Source organism: Mauremys mutica, chromosome 4 (genome assembly GCF_020497125.1).
Source record: "Mauremys mutica isolate MM-2020 ecotype Southern chromosome 4, ASM2049712v1, whole genome shotgun sequence".
Taxonomy (NCBI): domain Eukaryota; kingdom Metazoa; phylum Chordata; order Testudines; family Geoemydidae; genus Mauremys; species Mauremys mutica.
In genome coordinates, this window is record NC_059075.1 from 24,361,535 (window position 1) to 24,382,253 (window position 20,719).

At 40.5% G+C, this 20,719-nt stretch overlaps 1 protein-coding gene across 10 annotated transcripts in view; it reads right to left on the reverse strand.

Annotated features, from left to right (window-relative positions):
* The window catches only part of EVL (Enah/Vasp-like), a 226,675-nt gene that overhangs the window by 193,865 nt on the left and 12,091 nt on the right, over positions 1–20,719 (reverse strand). Inside the window, exon 1 of one of the 10 annotated variants that reach the window (XM_045014717.1) lies at positions 1,386–1,527. The exons of the other annotated variants lie outside the window; for them this stretch is intronic. Within the exon in view, the coding sequence (XP_044870652.1) occupies positions 1,386–1,408 (23 nt within the window). The 5' untranslated portion in view covers positions 1,409–1,527. Of the gene's footprint in view, positions 1–1,385; positions 1,528–20,719 lie in introns of those variants that run through there. 10 annotated transcript variants of the gene reach the window in all.

The window sequence follows — 20,719 nt, forward strand, 5'->3', positions numbered from 1 at the left end:
CAAATTTTGATGTAGCCAATTGTTGGCAGTGAGCATCTCTCGACAATCCTATGACAACTGCAGTTACACAGCATCACAAAGTGTGCCAGTAAAATCTTTTCACTGAGGCAGTATCCTACAGCATTTCATAAGCAGTAGAAGTTCTAGTCACTGTTAGCCTGTATTTCTTCATCATGTATGGTTGGATTCTAGACATATGGTGTTTTTTTAATTATTATTTTTTCCAGTTGCTCATTTCTACTACTTGTCAGCATCAAGATGGGTACTCACACACACGTACGTCATCTGGCAAAGCACAGATTAACAAAATATAATCAATATTTTGTTGGATGGTAAAAAAAAGTTTAATAGAAAAAAAAATCAGGTACTGAATGTGCACTGTGAATGCAAAGCCAATCTCCTTCATGTCTAGTTACATACTTAAACAATCTTTTTCTACATCTAAATAAATCAAAGGGATTTTTTTTTCATTATATTATATTATAGCAATGGCATATAGAACAGAAAATATACCAAGAGATTACCCCAATATGTCATGATACTATCACCATTTTTATCTGGCCAGTATTATAATATGACCTACAAGAAACAGTGAATAAACCTAAAACAAAGTGAAAGACCCACTGAAGATCGTAGAGTACAATTTCAATGCAGGTGAAAACATTGTGTTACAATGTCTATTCATTTTGTTTCAGCTATCTTCAAAAACCTGTCATGGTTTAAATAGACCTTGAATCTGCATAGGGAGAGACAGTTATATTGGGAGGGAGGATGGAGGACGAGCCAGTATTGAGCAACACTAATATTAAATAAAAAGATGCTCATTTTGTAGTTTAACAAGCACAGCTGTTCAAATGTTTGCAAACAAAAACCCAACCCAACCCCAATCTAACCATATGAAATATGAAATTCTACAGCTACAGGATTATGAAAAACAGGCATGTAGACTGTGCTGCAGCACAAAAATCTAATCCTAGCTATGATCTAAGCATCAATATTTTTTCCCTTAATTATCATAATCAGTATTTTTTAGAGAAAATGCATCTGTCAGGTCTCAGGAACCAAAAATAGCAGAGACCCTTTTCAGCAGAACACTTTCTGTTTTATAACTCTATACTGTACTTGCAGCTTCTGGCTACATGACTATAAAATTTGTGCAAGACAATCAATTATCCAGCTTTACTCTCCGTCATGCAGTTAGCTATCGTTTACCTGCAGCTCATTCTTCTACACACTTCTCCCAATACACAGAGTAGAGATTTTAAAACGCAAGAAACATTTACATTTTGGAGAACTAACTGTAGAGCCGTCTGACATTACACAGCAAAAACCTTGTGAGAACAAAAACCAAGCACACTGATGTATATAAAAAAGACAGAGCCTACCTGAATTCTTCAAATGCATACATGGCCTAGCAACTAGACAAATTCTCTGAAATTTAAAATAATCTTCTTAACATGCAGGAGAACCATTTAGTTTGTCAAACTGCAGCAAAATGCATAATTAAGAGGCAGTATATTTGAAATATTCTGAAGAGAAAGGGTATGCAGATACTGGCCTGCAGCCTACAGCTCAGCCAGCTGCTGAAAGCAGCAGCTAACAGGGAAAGGCATAGAGCACCATGTGATCATTCCAGCGAGTCCGATTAATGCAGTATACTCCAGGAATACAAGGCTGATATCTTTATTATTCAAGCCAAATAAGTCAAATTCTATACATGCCACACACTCAGTGGTTAAATTATGGTTCATATTTTACATCAAAAATAAATTAATGTAGAGGATAAGGAGGAAACAGACCAGAAATATGGTATTAATGTTACAATCGGATAGGCCTAATTAATCTAGCTAAACTGACTTTCTTACCTTGCAGTGATACTTTAATATCATGTAGTGTTTTTATTCACATGAACTGTCAATGTTGCAACAGATTACAACCACAATCCACCCCTTCCACGGAAGCCAAAACACATTAAGTAGTTTATCTACAAGAAATCATCACCTATTGTAGACTAATCCTGACCAATTTAACTCCTTTACTCCTGATTTCTTTGCTATCACATTCAATCTGCCCCAATACATGTGGCTCTCAGAAATTCAGGGGGTAGATGCTAATAAATCACATCAGTGCAACTGAATGAAGAGGGATGAAAGCCAAAAAGTCACATTTCAAAATAAAAGAAAGAAAACAACAATGAGATAACTTAAGGATTTCACAAATTGTAGCATGTAACTGAAGATGCCTCAGCTGCCTAGCAACAGAGCAACGCAATCTCCGAAGCAACATGAAAAGTTCTAAGGCAAAGGAGACAGGGGTTCAACCAAATGGGAAACTTCTTTAAAATGTGACTAAAATGGGTTTCCTTGCATGCCTCGTGATTAAAACGTAGCTCAAATAGCACAAGGGTAGGAAGTTGCCAAAGTATAAGTGGTATATGACAAGAACCACAACACAACAGAAGATACCTCAAGCTCAGGTTATAAAGGCCAAAAGTTGCATGTACTGTATGTAGATAAGGAAAAAACAAATCAGAACACTGGAGTAAGACAGACACCAGAGCAACATTCCTAGAATATTTCAAAAGGCAAAGCATATGTTCTTCCAAAACAATCTGGAGAGGCTTTAGAGACCTTGTGGTTTATAAACATGGCAGGAAGAACACAAAAACCCCAAACAGGGAGAGAGAGAAATCCATAGATGTCTGTGTTCCCTGAACACTAAGCCTCTATGGGCATTTTGGGTATGCAAGAAATGCAGGATCAGGCCCCACAATCGCTATTTGTTTAGGAAAAGCACGCACCTTGTTGTCAAGGACATTTCACTGAGGATTCCAACAATCCTAACTCTGAACCCGGGAAGCATTCTTGAGAGCAGAGAGGCTGGAGTGAGAGGAAAAAGACACCAGTGTCATTTCTTTCTCTTGAGACTTATAGAAAAGCTGCATTGAATTCATTTGGGGCAAGACCATTTTTTTCCACAGTAAGAACATTGGATTTTGTTTGCATTGCCTCATTTGTTTAAAACAGGGATCAGCAACCTTTGGCACGCAGCCCGCCAAGGGAAGGCCCCTGGTGCGCCAGGCCGGTTTGTTTACCTGCCACGATCAGCCAAACCTGCAGACATGGCAGGTAAACAAACTGGCCCGGCCCGCCAGCGAGTTTACCCTGGCGAGCCACGTGCCAAAGGTTGCCAATCCCTGGTTTAAAAGGAAATAAGTTATTAAAATGGGAATAAATGTATATTGTAGTAACAGAAAAACATACCTGGCCAAATTTTGCCCTTGGTTACACCATCTGATGTAAATGAAGGGTGAATTTGGCCAAAGTATTTCTTATCCTCAAAAATAAACATTAAAATGGAGAGGTGAAGTGAAAAGTAGGTGTTTCTGAGTATCCTACTTGGAAAAAACCACCTTGCTTCTTCAAGGTAGGGGCCAGTGAAAGTATATGAGATTCCTAGACACTGAGGGGGAAATCCTGACCCCAGTGAAGATAATGGAAGTTTTGCCATTGACTTCACGAAAGCCAGGATTTCACCTTGAAAGTCAGGATTAAGATTGGAGATCCCAGAGTGATGAAGGAAGAAAATTGAAGCACTCTCTTCTATCCTCCTTTTGGCCCAACCCTGATCTGACTAAGACTGGCTAAGCTCCCACAAAGTTGGCCTCTGTGTGCAACATTGGGATTTCTAATGCCAGCTTTAAAATATATTAATAAAATACTGTTTAAAAACAAATCCATTCACCTTGCATTTGAATTCACTAAATCACTGCTATGCTTTCTGATTGTTGCAACTCCTTATGAACTAAAGAAACAGTCTACTTTTCAAACCCTGATGCCCTCATCAATGGCCACTCTGTGAAGGCTGGAGAAAGTCTCAAAAAAGGTAAACACACTACAGAAGGCTTTTACATTTAATAAAGGTCAATTGCTGAGAGTTCTTATTGAGATAACTTTTAAAACTTAATTTTTATCCAGTGTTTACTCAGCTGCTTGTAGTGTCACATACTGTTCAAGCATGGTTCTCAGCCTACAAGGGAATTAACAGTGTAATTTCTTGATATTAATTAATTATTAAGACTAGATTGTCCAATCTAGAGCTGGAGTCGGCAACCTTTCAGAAGTGGTGTGCCAAGTCTTCATTTATTCACTCTAATTTAAGGTTTCGCGTGCCAGTAATACATTTTAACGTTTTTAGAAGGTCTCTTTCTGTAAGTCTATAATATATAATTAAACTATTGATGTAAAGTAAATAAGGTTTTTAAAATGTTTAAGAAGCTTCATTTAAAATTAAATTAAAATGCAAAGCCCCCCTGGACTGGTGGCCAGTACCCAGGCAGTGTGAGTGCCACTGAAAATCAGCTCATGTGCCGCTTTTGGCACGCGTGCCATAGGTTGCCTACCCTTGATCTAGAGCATAATGTCGCAGTGTCCACATGAATGAAGATTAGCATATGATTTCCTGACAGAACATGTACGACTCAAGTGTCTAATGAAGACATAAGGGGGAAAAGAAATGCCAAAGCCTTATTGATCTACTGCCATCATTGTCACACAGCATTTTAAACCTGAATGGAATAATCCTGCCGGAGGCCTTCTAGTTAAATCGGAAGACCCTGCAAAATCAGGTAGCACGTCATAAAGAAGGAACAAAGAAGCAAATGCTGCAACTTCTCACATACTGAGTATGGGCATTTAACACTGGCTTTAACGTGTCAAAAAGGAGACAGAGTCCTGTACATCAGAATCAGCAAAAGACAAAGAATCGCTCAATGTCAAGGTCATTCATTCTCTCCTTGGATGCCCAGCTCAATCACTTGAGGAAAAAGACCCACCTTACACCAAAAATTGCTATGATGTTATGGAACAGAAACATATAAACCAGAACGTAAGTGTATGTCCGTGACTGGACAGTGAAGTAACGGGAAATCCAGCCTTTCAGTTTCCACCTTCCAATTTGACCCATGTTAAAGCCGTACTAGTTACTATAATTTATTAACATTTGACAGCAGTTCGGTGGCTTATATAAAACGAGTTGGTGGTTTCATTCTAGTTCTTACTAGACAAGTGTCCATGTGACAAAAATTGTCATCCCTGCTGGAAATCTTAGCAGAGGAGAAAGTGACTGAAGGGGCTTTGTAATATGACAATCCAGAACAGGGTTGAGGCATGTTGCCAGAGGCTGTGGGTGAAATTCTCCCCCAGTGCTTAAATGGGACACAAGTTGTATGTAGACCTCATGTTAACCTTCTACACAAAAGTCAGTTTCACTTAGTGCATAGTCTTACACTATCTCTGCCTGTGCAGCACTCATTCTGTTGACTTAAGTTTCCAGTGCTCCCCTATCCACCCAGATGCTCCTTGGTACCATCTAATCACACAAGATTGAAATATTTTAATAAAGTGCTTGTTTATCTCGCTATGTTTGTCATTGGACTGTGTTACAATTTTGGTGATGTGCATTTGACCACTTTCAAAAAGGAACTCGATGGAATGATCCAGCATTAATTTCAATTGGAGAGGAGGCAAAAGCAGAGTGGAAATGGAGAAGGAAAATAAAGACAAGGCAGCACATTGAGCAATACTGATACATTTGATCAGCGCTATATTTTCTGCACAGGGGTAGGTATGGAAATAAGAGAGCAGCCAAGATATTGCTTAAAGATCTTCTTCAGTAGGGTTTTCTTTGAGTTCAGCGGTCTTTATTGGGTTTCGCAAAATAAGATGAAAGTGTTTAGTGGGAGTGGGGGAGGGAAAGGTTACCTTAGATTATTCTAGTATTGGGAGAATCCCTGAAACAATTCCAATAGCCCAAGAGACTTTATTGAACAATGACATTTACAGCATCTGTGGTGACAATATTGACTCAACAGCATGGTACTAGTAGCAACATCACTGGCAATCAAACCTCCAGACACTGAAGGAGAAAAAAAAATGAATTACATGTCCCATTTTCAGCTATGGTACTTATAACATGTTTTGTCATGAGATAGTGACATGGTGTGATGAGACAAGAAAACTATTCTTGTTCATTTCAATAACTCTCTTGACTGAGAAATTCCTAACTTCCTTCATTCTGTGGTCTTTATTTTGACCAGCATGGAGGTTATTCTGGCAAAAGAAGCTTGGATCTGTGTGTGGGGAGAAAAATACTCTGATGGCAAAAGATTACAAACACACAGGACCCAATTCCATCACCTACACAATCCCAGAGGGGTTCCATGAGTATGTCTGGCAACAGATTTCCCCCCCCCCCAATACTCTAATACTGTTAATAGTCAATATAAACACAATTGGTTTGTGGAGAAGCTAGCATAGCAGTAATGCATTAATGAGCATGCTTCCCCTTCCTCCAGCTTGCCTGTCCCATACAGGCACTTCTGATGACGCTTTAAAAGTGTGCCAGAGCAGGGACATTTGCACAACAAAAATCTGCCCTCACCCCCCTCTGATTTTGTCTGATCATCAACTGCTTCACTCCCTGCAATCCATCTAGTGCCTAGGGATGACCACGGGAGTGGACGTCCTGAGATCAGTCCCAAACCTGTGCTCCACTGATGCCAGTCTTGCTGCTTGGACAGCACACCCACTTTCTGTAATAGATGCTCTGTACAGGATCCAAGGTGCTGATGAGCATATAGCAGCGACTCATCACAGCATTGAAATGGAAATGCTTTCAAACACAACTATTTGCTTTGCTTTAATACTTCAAGGAGGGTGGGGAGACCAGGTAGACGGGACACAGTTCCTAATGTCTTTCTAACCACTGGGGTTAAGTGGTATCAGATTATGCAATAATACAGAACTGATTCAATTCTAATTAAACAATCAATTAAAACTTAAAGTTGACTACAAAACAATTACATTCTTTATCATCATTTACATCAGGATCGTGCTCAAAGGACCAACTGGGGTTTTGGAGGCCCATTGTGTTGGGTGCTGTATAAATATATAGCAGACATGGTTCCTGCCCCAAAGAGCCGACAGTTTAAATAGACAAGACATGGCAAAACAGTGAGAGAGCGCGAGCGCGCATTTGCTCTGAATGTCAAAAGTAATGAGGAAACCAATGCATTCACATTATTGCCTAACCAACAAACAATTAACAAGATTCACTGTTTTCAGACACATTGTTTGAAATACTACATTTGATCAAAACCTTCAAAATATATGCCTGACCTGGATTTTTGCCTGCGTACAGAAAATGATTTAATATACTATAAAATCTGTACCAAGGAAAGGTACAGGACGGCATGAATTTGAAATCAAAGGCAGTAATGTATTATTTATTGCTTTTTTAATGCAGCAAACTTTAATTTGACTCATACAGCATAAAAGTTGTCCTAGTAATTAAGAATTATACCACATGAACATTCACAAGAAAACATCCATATCATCTTATAGTAGTTACACCTCTTCTGATTAGTATCCTAATAACCTATATGAAAACTGAACAGCAGAGAGGGACAGCACTACGTGAGTAAATAAAATGAACTACAGATGTCAAGTTTCCATAGAAATGTCCCTCAAACTGGCCGTAATTAGGTAAGCCAGCTTTTTTGGGTGGGAGAGGGTGTTGGTATTACAATATAATCACCACCAAATGAATATTCAGCACAAATTAAAACAATATATAATAAATACCCCAAGCAGCCATGCTGTTTCAGTGGACCTTTTGGCTGTCATAGGTTGAAAATTCACATGTAAAGGTGGAAAAAATGTAAATATATTTTGAATGCTATTATATGAATATAAAGAAGAATATTCACATGCCACCAAAAATACTCTGGATATCTGCAGTAGTTTTCAAGTAACCAAATGGCCCAGAGGATCTTCTAAAGCATTTAATTACATGGTAGAGCATTTGCAGTCAAAAGTTACAGCCAACATGAACTAAGCAACTTCCCACACACAGCTGAGCATATTAATGCCTATTAAATCTCGATGTCATTATCAAGCATGTTGTCAGGACACGGGTAAGTCTTACCCTGTGAAAATATTACCATGTATTCCTTGGCATCTACCTGAATAACCATAGGAAGACGAACAAACCTTCCTAACATTTAGTAGTGAACTCCTTAATGACATGGTAAGATGCAGCGTAGGGAATTAAGACTTTAAAAGCTCACTTTTCAGCTACAACGTAATATCTTCTGAGGGCCTAATTCTGCTTTCATTTACACCACTGCAATTCCATTGCAGTCAATGAGATTGCACAGGTGTAAAATGACAGGGCAATTTGATCTGTTAGGTGAAGTTTCTCTACCACAAGGCCTATGCGCCAGTTACGTCCCAGTGAGCCCTATTTTGAGGCTTTAAGTGGAACTGGTATGGGGCATATGCTTTAGACTGGCTCTGTGAAAGAGGGTGAATTTCACCCATTATGAATATAGCAATCGTCCATCATAAAGCACAAGTGGTATACAACTTTCCAATATAAAGTTTGATACTATTTTTCCTTCCAAGTGGTCTGGAATCACTACACTGTTGGGTTTTGGGGTGGTTTTGCTCTTCAACATGATGTCCTGGTGCTTTAGTTAAGATATCTACATCCTCACTTCCAGGGCTCTGTATATTCAGAAAAAAAAATAAAAATAATTTTTGCCTGATAACTGACAGAAAAGGTGTCAGAGCCATTGCCTGGCAGGAATACACTATGGAATTTTATTAGAAATCAACATCAACAACAAAACACAATGTCTTGGAGATTTCAGACCAGTATTCATTCACTTTTATCAGCAAAATATTTAGGGGGGAAAGTTAATGGAAGTTTTAATTTGTTAGTCCTCCTAACAGATGAGTGTCTTTGAGCACTGTATGTGTGTCAGATCACTGATTTTGCTTGCCTTCCCACAAAGTTGTCTCATGCCATTAGAAATATGCCTCCATTAAAGGATCTCTGAAACATCATGCTGTTTAGGTTTTGGCCTGCATTATGTAGCTGCACCACCCTATAGATAATGTATCTTCCAGAGTTCCCCAATGAACAGGAAGAGATCATAGGCTGCACCATCAGTTGGAAGTGACAGAAGAGGAGAAAGTCCTGGGTGTATTAGTTGATCACTGGATGACTATGAGCCGCCAATGTGATGCCACCATGAAAAAGGCCAATGCAGTCCTAGGATGCATCAGGTGAGGCATTTTCATTAGAGACTGGGAAGTGTTAGTACCATTATACAAGGCAGTGGTGAGACCTAATCTGGAGTACTATGTGCAATTCTGGTCTCCCATATTTAAAAAAGATTAATTCAAAATGGAACAGATGCAGAAAAGGTCTGTTAGGATGATACAAGGATGGAAAACCTACCTTATGAGAGGAGGCCCAAAGAGCTTGTCTTATTTAGCCTAAACAAAAGAAGGATGAAGGGAGATAGGATTGCTCTCTATAAATAAACCGGAGGGATAAATACATGGAGAAAACAGCAGCTGTGCTCCCTGAGTGGCATGAGAGCACAAGGATTCGGGGGAGGGAGGAGGAGTTTTGTACCTACCCTCCTGTCTCCACACACACACCCCTCCCCCCCCAAATCTGGGCCTTAGAATTTTGTACCTACCACAGTGAACATGTGCAAAGGGCACTCTACAGCTCACGGAGAGACAGAAGAATTTCAGTGTTATTAGGATACAACATTGAGACTTCATCCTTCTCTCCTACAAAGAGCTTCTGGGTCACTGATGGCCATGATTATATTGTAAGATACCGCAGGTAGCTCAGGAATTTGTTTTCCTGAATATCTGTGGATCAGGAGCACACACTCTGAAAGAGGTCACCAGAGGAAATGGATGTGGGGTTTTGCCAGCACTATAAAAACTTCTTTGCAGAACTTCAGCAAGGGCCTCTTCTTTCAGAGTCGGGTATCAAAAACATGTGGCAGCAGCCCCATGACATAAAACTGATGTACAACTACAGAGTGACCTACAAATGGTTTCTTTTTAAAATTGTGTTGGTTTCCCTTTTTGATTCACTTTTTTTTTTTTTTAAAACCTTATACATAGCAGGATTTCCAAGTCTGCTCTGTCCCGGTGTTCTTTGAAAGGAAAGGTGGATATCTGCTATGTACTATCATCAATTTACACACGGTAGTTAAGAGAGGCATCATGTCTCACAGCTGCACATTAAGCCTTGGAGTTAAATGCATGTTAAAACACCAAAAAAAAAACTGCTCAGCTTTCAGTGTCAGTAGGTCTGTAGTCAACACAGACAAGACCAGATTTTCTAATATATTAAACAAGCAGAGAAACAGGTTGTTTTCACATATCATCAAGCAACTAAAAAGGGCACGAGCCCATTTTTTTCCCCACTTTGCAGTTCACCTTAGCCCTGTCCATGGAACTCATATAATATCCATGTGAGGCAGATATTACTACATGTTCTTCAACAGATGGAGAAACCAAGTCAGAAAGATGACAATCTGCCCAAGGCTATGCGGCAAATTAGACAGAGCCAAGATCAGGACTCAGGATTTGCTGACTCCAATCCTTGTGCTCATTGCTTTAGTCTGGTGAGTCTCAACCAGTGGATCATGACCCCCAGGGGGTCACAAAAGACAACTGAGAAGGGGAGAGGTCATGAGATGATGAAAATTTTTTATTACAATCTAAAGCAAAGAAAATTTTGCTCCCCCACTCTCCACATACCCTTACCCTTCAAGGTCAAGCATTCGCGGTCAACATCTTGTAACACACACATAAAGAAGTGATATATACTTAGTGTTATTGTCATTGATACTTTTTTTAAAAGTCACTTTATAAAAAATGTAAAGGGGTTGTAAACATTTTTGAATTTGAACAAGATGTCACCAATCTGAACAGCCTGAGAAACTCTGATCTAGACAACCATGCTGCCTCTCAAAAAGGTTATTGTAACATTCCAGCATGTAACAATTTCCCCTGGGTTCCACTGGCACATGTTGTTTTCCCTGTTATTCATTTATTTAATCTACTACCTGACCCCGGGGTCAATTATTAGATCAATGACAAACAAATTACTTTAATAGCCATAGAAATGTATGGTCACTGATGTGCAATGATGGATGAAAGCCAGCAGAGAAAGGTAACTATAACGGTCAGTGATGTCATTTCTCAACCACAGGCCACCATTCTCACACACTGTCTAGAGCACATCTACCTAGGTTTTGCTATTGGGACTGTCCATGTATAGCACCAGTGGTAGCACTTTCAGATTTGAGCAAGGGGCTGTTCTATCCACCCTGGAGCAGCATAGAGAGGGTGCAGTAATCCACTAGAGAATTCTGCCATGTATGGGCCAGCAGAGGCCCACAATCCAGCATGACGGGTGGGAGAGGAAATGGCCAGAGAGCTCTGCACTCAGATTAGTCTGGCCACACACTGTCTCTCCACTATCTCTACTCAAGTCACTCCAAAATGCTGCTGCTAATGCCATCATCCTTCTCTCTCACTCACCACGCTCCTCTCTGTTTCAGTCTTTCCATTCCTGTCACACTCTACAGCCTGCTACTGGCCTCTAAGGCTGTCTCTTCACTGTGCAATTAAACTGGGTGATCAGCCTAGATCAGGTGCAAGCATTCCCACAGCACAGCCCTATTCAAGTTGCTGAGTCCTCACAATTTCTGCACGCACCCATGTATGTCTGGGGGCATCTCCCGTAGTTCCTTGTGCTGAGACGCTGGAAGATTCTTGCCCAGTCATATGCGGGATAACTTGGGGGGCACTGTGGAAAGGCACTGACAGACTGGACTGTCAGCACTTGAATGATTTAGCCTGCATGCTCACTGCAAAGCGAGCTGATTCTAGGCCAGTGGTCCCCAAACTTTTTATGTCACGCCCCCCCCTTACCTATAATGTCCGAGCCCCCCGCCCAACCTCGGGAGCCAGGGCCAGGAGTGGGGCAGCAGTCAGCATACAAGGCCGGGGCCTCGGCTGAAGGCAGAGCTGGGGGAAGAGCAGAACTGGGTGGCACTCACTCCCTGCTCACCCTGGGGTCTGGCCCATGCCCTGCCATGCCCCCCTGCAAATTTCTCTGCAGCCCCCTAGAGGGGCACACCCCACACTTTGGGGACCACTGTTCTAGGCCCAGTGAAGGACAGACATGGTTGTAATCCATACCTCCAGGCTTACATCACCTCCAAACCCGAGGTTTGCCTGTGTGGATGATAGTGTTGGGGCTAAAACCCAGGTTAACTGGGCAGTGAAGACATACCCTATTATAGTTGCCTCTCCTATTTTTTCCTCGCTCCCCTTCTCCACTGTAACTTTTCCCAAGGAGTCAGTTCGCAATTGGGGGGGGGGGGGAATTAGGATGGGGACAGAGATCTGACCATATATATTTCTAGAGTGGCATCTACAGAATCCCACTTAACAGCTACAAATCTAGAAGCACTCAACAACAAAACAATGAGCAAACAGATCTTCAGAACTCGACGTGCTAAAAAACCTGCCTTGGAACAGGCCACTTTTAAAAGTCAGATAAGATTTATACATATAATTTCTGGCCAAACAAAATTTGTTTCTATTTTTGACCTACTTATTGCATTCCATCCTCTCTTCTTCATACAAAAATAATCCTAACCAACAGTCCCATCTTTTGTTAACCATCAATATCCAAACACTGGAGATTCTTTACTTAAGAACCATGTAAAGGAAATTGTCCCAGAGCCAAAAATATTCTCTGGTGACAGCCAAGTTTGAAGCAACTCTCCATATAAGGTGATAACTTTAAACCGCACATCTTTTCAAAGTCTTTCTTCATTAGGCGATGATGATTAGTATCATATGGTTTATAAATGTCTGGTTTGCTGATATTACAATAGGGGTGAGATTGGCAGAGTTCAAAGCCTGGTTTCAAATCAAATTGGGGTAGAGGTCCCATAAGATTTCTGGAACCTTCTAGCAGGTGAGACCAGCCTTGTGTGCAGTATTTTGGCATTTAGACCATTTCCTCTCTCTAGCGCACTGGTCTGGGTCAGGGTCACGCAGTGGGGCTTGGGTCAGCCCCCCTGGGGAGTGGGAAAAGAGCGCCCCCCAGCCCAGCTCCGCCCCCAGCCACAGCGCCACTTCGCCCCCTGCTCTACCCCCAGCCCAGCTCTGCCCTCATTCCCTCTCCGCTCCCAGGTCAACTCTGCCTCTAGTCCTAGCTCCTCCCCCAAACCCAGTTCTGCCCATTTCAGCCCAAGCTCCTCTACTGTGCCAACTGTGTAGTAATGGGGACGGGGGGGGGCGGGGGGGAGAGGGAGTTCAGACAGATTTCGTTACTGGTAAGGGTTGGGTGTGACAGGAAAAGATCGGACACCACTGCTCTAGGGAGAGATTTTCAAAGGGATTTAGGAGCATAAAGCTAAATTTTGGGCTAGGTTTCAGGTAAGTTCTTTATTTACTCAACATTGGCTCACCCATCTCTAACAACACCATGATTGCTGTGTCATTTTGATAATTTATAAATACTGTACAATTTAAACTTATCTTTAAGATGTTACTGAGAAGTCCCTCATACGCCAAAGTATAGAGCTGCTTTCTAGGTAACAGAATAACACATACTCCATCCCAGTGTCAAAGAACCTATGATAACTATACTTCAAAGATAAGAACAGTAGTTTGATTTTAACAGATGTCTCATCCCTTATTTAAAAAAAGGTGAAGCTCTACTGATTCCATTCATTTACTCCTGAAATACGCCAGTGTCAGATCAAAATAAAGCTCCATGTCTATGGCCCTGATCCTGCAAAAACTTCATCACATATGCAATTTTACTCAGGTGAGTCGTGCCAACTGCACTACTCATTCAAAATTATGCATGTGCATAAATATTTATAGGGTCAAGGATAATGTTTCTATAATTTTCTAAATTATATTTGTAAAGGCCTTAACTAAATCATATGTACAATTTATATTACTATAATTGTACAGATTGAGTCTTGCAAAAGATACTTTTGGATAAAAATTAATATAATCCTAATTCTAGCCAAATGCTATTAACTATTTAAGAAAATTTATTGTAATTTCTCACATTTGCATGTTCTACTTATAAAATGTATACATATGATTTTTAATAGCAATTTTCCTTAATACTGATAAAATCATAAAGGGGAACATAAATGGCACTGCATTTTCTTGGTGCTATTTGATTAGAAAATCTTCCATTTCTATACTTTAAAATTATCCATGTTCAATAACTAACCACTCTTGGGGGGGGGGGGGGAATCTCTGCCGTTTTCAGATTTATCTTTACATTTCTGTTGCACTCATCCATATAGTATACATAAGGCCAAATCACCAGATCATCATAGAGGATAAAAGATAGGAAAAGCAACATGAAAACTAGCTAAGGGAGCCTGTGGTATTGGGTGGAGCAGACCAAAACAGTGCTGCTGGTGGCTATTCAGAAGGTATATGCACTTAAATTCCATGGCTAGGGATTATACCTCAAGGGAAAGCAATACAATACAGAATCAGGCCATGAGTAATGCATGGAAATCACATCTAAGAGTAAATTAATTACATTAATTCAGTTAAGCACATTAAACTAAGTTAGTTAGGATTATTAACTGATGCATTGATTTTAAAAGGGCAGAAGGAATCATTATGTTCATCTACCTGGTCTGACCTCCTGCACAACAGAGAATATAGAATTTCACCCAGTAATTCCTGCATCGAATCGATAACTTGGGTCTGAACTAGTTCCTATCTTTTAGGAAGCTATCCAGTCTTGTTTTAAAGATTTCAAGTGATGGAGAATCCACCACATCCCTTGGTAAAGTGTTTCAATGGTTAACTGCCCTCATGGTTAAATATTGCACTTTATTTCCAGTTTGAATTAATCTAGCTTCAACTTCCAGATACTGGATCTGGTTACACTTTTTTCTGTCAAAACAGAAAAACCCTTCAGTATCAGACATCATCTTCCTGTACAGGTACTTATGGACCATGAAGTCACCTCTGAACCTTCTCTTTGGCTTGGCTTACACAATTTTAATTAAATCTGTTAGAAACAGATATAGTTCAAATGGCACAACTCCTGAGCGTGGATTTCTAGCATGTGTTGATATAAGTGCTTATATCGGTAGAGTTTGGTCCTCTAAATGTAGCCATTTGTTAAGATAAACAGATTGAGTTCTCATTGTAAGGCATGTTTTCCAGACTTTGTAGTTCTTGTAGTTCTTCTCTGAACCTTTTCCAATTTTCAATCATAATTATTTCTGTAGATGACAGGTTTGGGGTTGTCTGGAACTGGCATAGTACCGGGAGTCCCTGCTATCTTAGATTTTGTTGCCTATGGGTCTGGGACAGCAATTAGCAGCAATACACTGCCATTGTTTCAGGCGCTCTGCACACTCGGGAAGACATCACTACACCGAGTTCTACAGCCTTTACATTTGGAAGGGTATCTTTCCAACCATGATGGTTAGAAACTGCCTTTTTTCCCCCCCAAATGAAGCCTTAGATTCTATTGACTCTGTGTAGCCCAAGTGTGCTACATGCAGGACAGATGGTATTTGACACCACTGGGCTACAGGAAACTAGGACAAAGGAAATCCTGGAGAAACCCCCAGGAACAGCCAAGTTCGTTGATCGTGGTTTTGAGATACAAAAGAATTAATCCCCCAGGCCAGGGTAGGGTTTGGACACTAACTCAAGGTCAGTGTGCTCTGCTGAGTTCAGGTTATGGGCTCAGCTAATTCCCTGGCCATGTGGTTTTTCTCTTGCTTTTCAGCTTTGTTAAAACTCATCTTGAGTCTACTGAAGAAATGAGAGACCTGGCAATTTCAAATCTTCATTTCTCAGTCTTTTTTCAATATCCTGGCTGATATTAATGGGACATTATAATGACGCACTGGAAAAAAAATCCTAGAAAAGGATGAATATATGGCTATTTTAAAAAGTAACAGATTACTAATCCATATTTGAAAACATCCTGCACATTTAAAAAAAAACAAACCACCAACCCAACACTGTAACTGCCTAGGTTTTTTAATAGAGGGGAAAAAAGTAACCATAAGGGTTCCCTTCCTACAGATAAGTGTGAAAGTCACTTTTCCTATTTATTCAGTCTCTAACCTAATTCTCACCTTATTTACCCTCTGACTTTCACAGCATCACTTCCAATTCTCAGAGATTTTGTCCTGCATGCAAAACTATGGACACAAAATAAATGCACTACATCATTTTTAGGGCATGAATCTCTAAAACTTCCTTCTGATGCAGGTGCTGTCTGTGGAGTCGAACTGCAATTCAGATGCTTCACATTTCTTCGCTCTGGCCTCAGGGAACTCAAATTTGACACAACACTCCAACCCCACCTCACTGACATGGAGGTGTAGGCCATGCTTCCAAGAGAGAATCACATTTGGACTATGACTTCTAGTAGCTAATGACATCTCTAATAAGCTTTTTCAGGGAATCTTCTGCTCTCATTTGCTTGTATAGTCAATGCAGGATCTTCGCACTTTGAGTTAGCAAGACTGGGCTCTTCCCATATCATCCCCATGTGAGGAATGGCCACGGCAGGGAACGGAAGTTCTGCTCACAGAAAGTTCACAGGATCAGGCCTTAATTGGATCTGTGGCCACATGCTTTGGTCAACAAGAGATGGAGACTGAAAGAACAGACTCATATCAAAGACAAGATGCCCAAGTGGATATGGAGGGTGTACACTAAATTAAAAAAAACCAAGGCATTGTTTTAGCACTTGAGCTTGGAAGTCTTGTATACGTCTATACATCAGACCCCCTTCATATTAGTTAATTGATCTGATCTCTGAATTAAATAATTATTCCTTGACCACATATGCTAGAGTTTGACCTTACTGCTAGAGTGTTTCTACAAAGCATCTGGGACATATTTGTATACTGAATCTATAATGACTGGCTTTTCTCACTATTTCCCGGACAAGCAGTGGCAGAAAGGTTTCCATCACCTGATGAAACATCAGCAGAATACATTGTCTGGGAGTGGAGCCAAGATGTGTGACTTTCCAGCAATTATTACAAAGGACTTTATCTACTCAAACCAATCTGTAACCTAGTAGTGTTTCAAGTGGGCATCTAAAAATTGATGTTACCCAAAAATGACTAGTTCCTTTTGAAAATTTAGGCCTTGAGCCCTAAGCACTGAGAACAATTCTTTCCATGTTCCCTCCTTCCAGAATGGAAAGACAGTCTTAAAAATCCATCAGTAACACAACTGGTATTCAACACAGATTTCAGACTCTGAGTTACTAACTGCATGAAGCTAAACTGAAAAATAACATTCATACTGCAGACCTTTCAACATAGATGCTTCATCATTTGAGGCATGTCACAATATGCCTTTATTCCCTTTGTGAACTTGCTTCCATCTTCTCCAGTTCAATGTCTAGTTCTGAAACTTTCTCCTGTGCTATTTCTGTAACGCTCACAAGCTTTCACACTATACAATTTCAAAACAACGGGTTGTTGGATTTTTTTCCTTGGGGGGGAGGGGGGGCTCCAGCAAAGACTTGTAATTACATTTGGTTTTACAATTCTGCCAAAGTTTTTGTTTATCAGCTCAGGACAGAAAACAAGCAAATCTTATTTACATTAGGCAGATGGAAATTGTAAAGTTTAGATCTGAACTTTTAATTAAATCAAAAGCAAAGTTTAAATTTTTGACAAGAATGAGGCAGGGTCCTAATCTACTTAACTGCATTTTTTTAAAATCACTGGTGTGTCACTTCACTAAATTCAGAGACAGTGGGTCAAGTTTTGCCCTGACTTATATCCTGAAGTCAATGGGATTTCATAGGGTGTAAAATCAGAAAATGGTCCTCTGTGCCCTTCCATATCATAAACAATTCAGAAAAACACTGTCTATGGTTAGGCTGGAAGACCATTAATTAGGAGAAATCCAATCCCTTTGGCTTTTGCCCTTTTAGTATCTTAAGAGAGCCAGTGTGAAGAGAAATATTGCAGAGTCAAAAAAAAAAACACAGGTTATGTTTTTATGTTATGTCTCATGACTGCACCACTGAAATCAATACACAAAAACATAAGAAACTTTAGGACGGGGTAGTCAATAGGCAGACCACAAGACGCTTTTGAATGGACCCTTAATTTTTTTTTCTTTTATTTTCTCTGGAGTCTGGCCCTTGACTATGCTTTGATTAAGAAATTTCAACCTTGATTAAAAAAGATAATTGACTCCCCCTGCTTTAGGGCAAGGGAAAGGCCAACCTGGCTCAACACAAGCAACCTATTTGGGTGTCTCTTAATTCCACCTTCCTGTTTTTCATGACACATTTCAAGCACTTCTTTATCAAGAAACAAATCTAGGTGACTTGAACTTAGGACAGATCCATGATCCCGGCTGTGCTTCTCATCCTCAGACAGTGAAACAGCTCCACTATAGCTGGGGTAACTTGGAGCAGTCTTGAACCTGGCCCAGAATCAGGCCATTCCCCCCCCCCCTGCATTTTCCCTGCCCCCACCCTACTCCTCCTCAGTTGTGTTGGTCTGGCTTTGCACAGGGTTCTTTGGAGCTAGTAAGCTCCAACTTGCCACCCAGTGACCTGTTATCAGAATAGGCGCTGAACTCTGACAGAGGACCCCAGTCCTGGAAACCGATTGGCAGAATGCTGGGCGTCCTGATGGGTTTAGAAGCTGTGAACCAAGCACAGGCACAGGAAGCTGTCCATGCAACTGGGTTCTCTCTGCTTTGGGCTACATCCCCTGAGACACCGGCTCCTACTGCCTGCTGCTGATCTCCTGGTAACCTGACCCTGCCTGCCTTACACCTGATCTTGTTTATCCTCTATAGCCTGTCTTGGACTCTGACCTCCTGCTACTGGACTTGGCCTGACTCCTGCTGTGACCACTAGCTCAGATAGTCCTGACACCCCTCCTTGTTCACTTCTGTCAGGCCTAGTGACTTTCAGTCTCCACTGTACCACCACTAGTTGCTTTTAAAATATATAATAGATTTAAGGAAGGAACTAATTAGAAATCCACGACGCAACCTTTTGTTTCTTATTCACTGCAAGAAACAACACCTTGCAAGGGACGTATCCAACTCCTTTCATTTACTGCTCCTGATCTTTTGTCCATTTATTATGACTTTGCTCTAATTCCAGATTGTAATCCTCTCAGAACACCTTGTAAAGCACCATACATACCCAAGATGCAATATAAACAAACAATTACATTCCAAGGACCTTGGGACAGGAGTAGTCACATATACCCCTGAGGTTGACTTTGGGCAGCAATGTCCTGGATGTACAAGGAACAAGGTGTACGTGGTGAGGCTGGTCAGGAGTTGCAGACTCCACTAGACCCCAAATCTGGCAAGGTCTTGAGAGGAGAGAAAGATGTGGTTTGGTTTGGCTGCTGGTGATTCGATGTTTTATATACATACTATCATGGTGTCTCTGTACCGCCCCCATAGGTACTTTTTCAGCATTTGTACATGTTTAATATTTTACATCCCAGCACTTGGTCAGGGTGACAGATGCTGCTAGAGTCTAGCAAGCAATTCAGACTCCAGAAAGCCTCTTCGCTCTCCCATTTGGCTGAGTACATATTGCTCTGGAATCCAGTACATATGTTTAATCCCTTTTGACTTCAGTGGGAGTTTTATACACATATCCTAGGGCACAGCTTGGCTCTTAATCTGTATCTGACACTCATCTCCATTCTGTTATAGCCACCTGCACACATCTCTGCTCTCCAAGCTCTCTGGATGACAGAACTTCCTCTTTTTTTCCCCCCTTCCTTTTTAAATTAAAATAATTGTTTAAAATGATGGCTTAAGATGTTTCCTCCATATGAAAAAGTTTCATGTGGGAAGCAAAGGAAGTTTGCCATGCTGATAATCTTCTACTCACAAACAGGTGTGATCAAGAAAAAAAAGTTTCAAGACATGAACCAAAAAAAGGAGTGAACCATTCGACTTAGAACAGCTGATTTTTGTACCTTGCTTTCCTCAGCCTGAACGCAAAACCATTAGTTTGAAAATAGCCAGTGTGCTGGTTTAAAAGTTTGCTTTCAGTCCATTGCAAGAGGAGAAAAAGGGAAAATACTTACTGTTATACAAGGTTAGGGCAGGGTTAGGGCTATTTCTGTAACAGCCTACAAAACAGCATTTCAGATACTGTAATGATCCTGAAGTACTATACTTAGAGAAGCTACACAACTCTTCAATCCATTTATTCAAGCATAGACAGTTCTTATTTTGGGGAAAATGCAACAGCAACAAACATGGCAAAAAGAAAAGTGACTCTGTATCCAGGCCACTGTATAAAACGCTAAATAAAAAGTAAATATACACCATTTGGTGCATTTGTGACAGGCCAAATACTGTTTGCTTTCCTCATTCAGCTAATCTCATTGTAGCACCTGTAACCCAGTCAAGTAAGTAAAGCCAGCACAGCTTATTTAGTGGCACATCAACTGTTGTTTCTTAAGAAAATGTTTGCTGAGATCAGACGTTCATCTGAATCAAGCCAGAAAATGCCATCAGTCGACAGGGATTAGCATACAAACAAACTGCAACTTTCATAATACAATAAAAATTACAGTAAGTTACTAAAATTACTCCATTACGTTATCAGATAGTAAGTAACTGTAACATGGACTAAAACTGAAACAGGTATTAACCAAAAACGACTGAACAAAAACCCCACTTATTACTGTATCAGATATAGTATTTGCACTTGTATTTATTTATACTGTATATTGTGGCAGCTCCCAAAGGTCCCATCAGGATCGGGGCCCACTTGTCCTAGTTGCTAT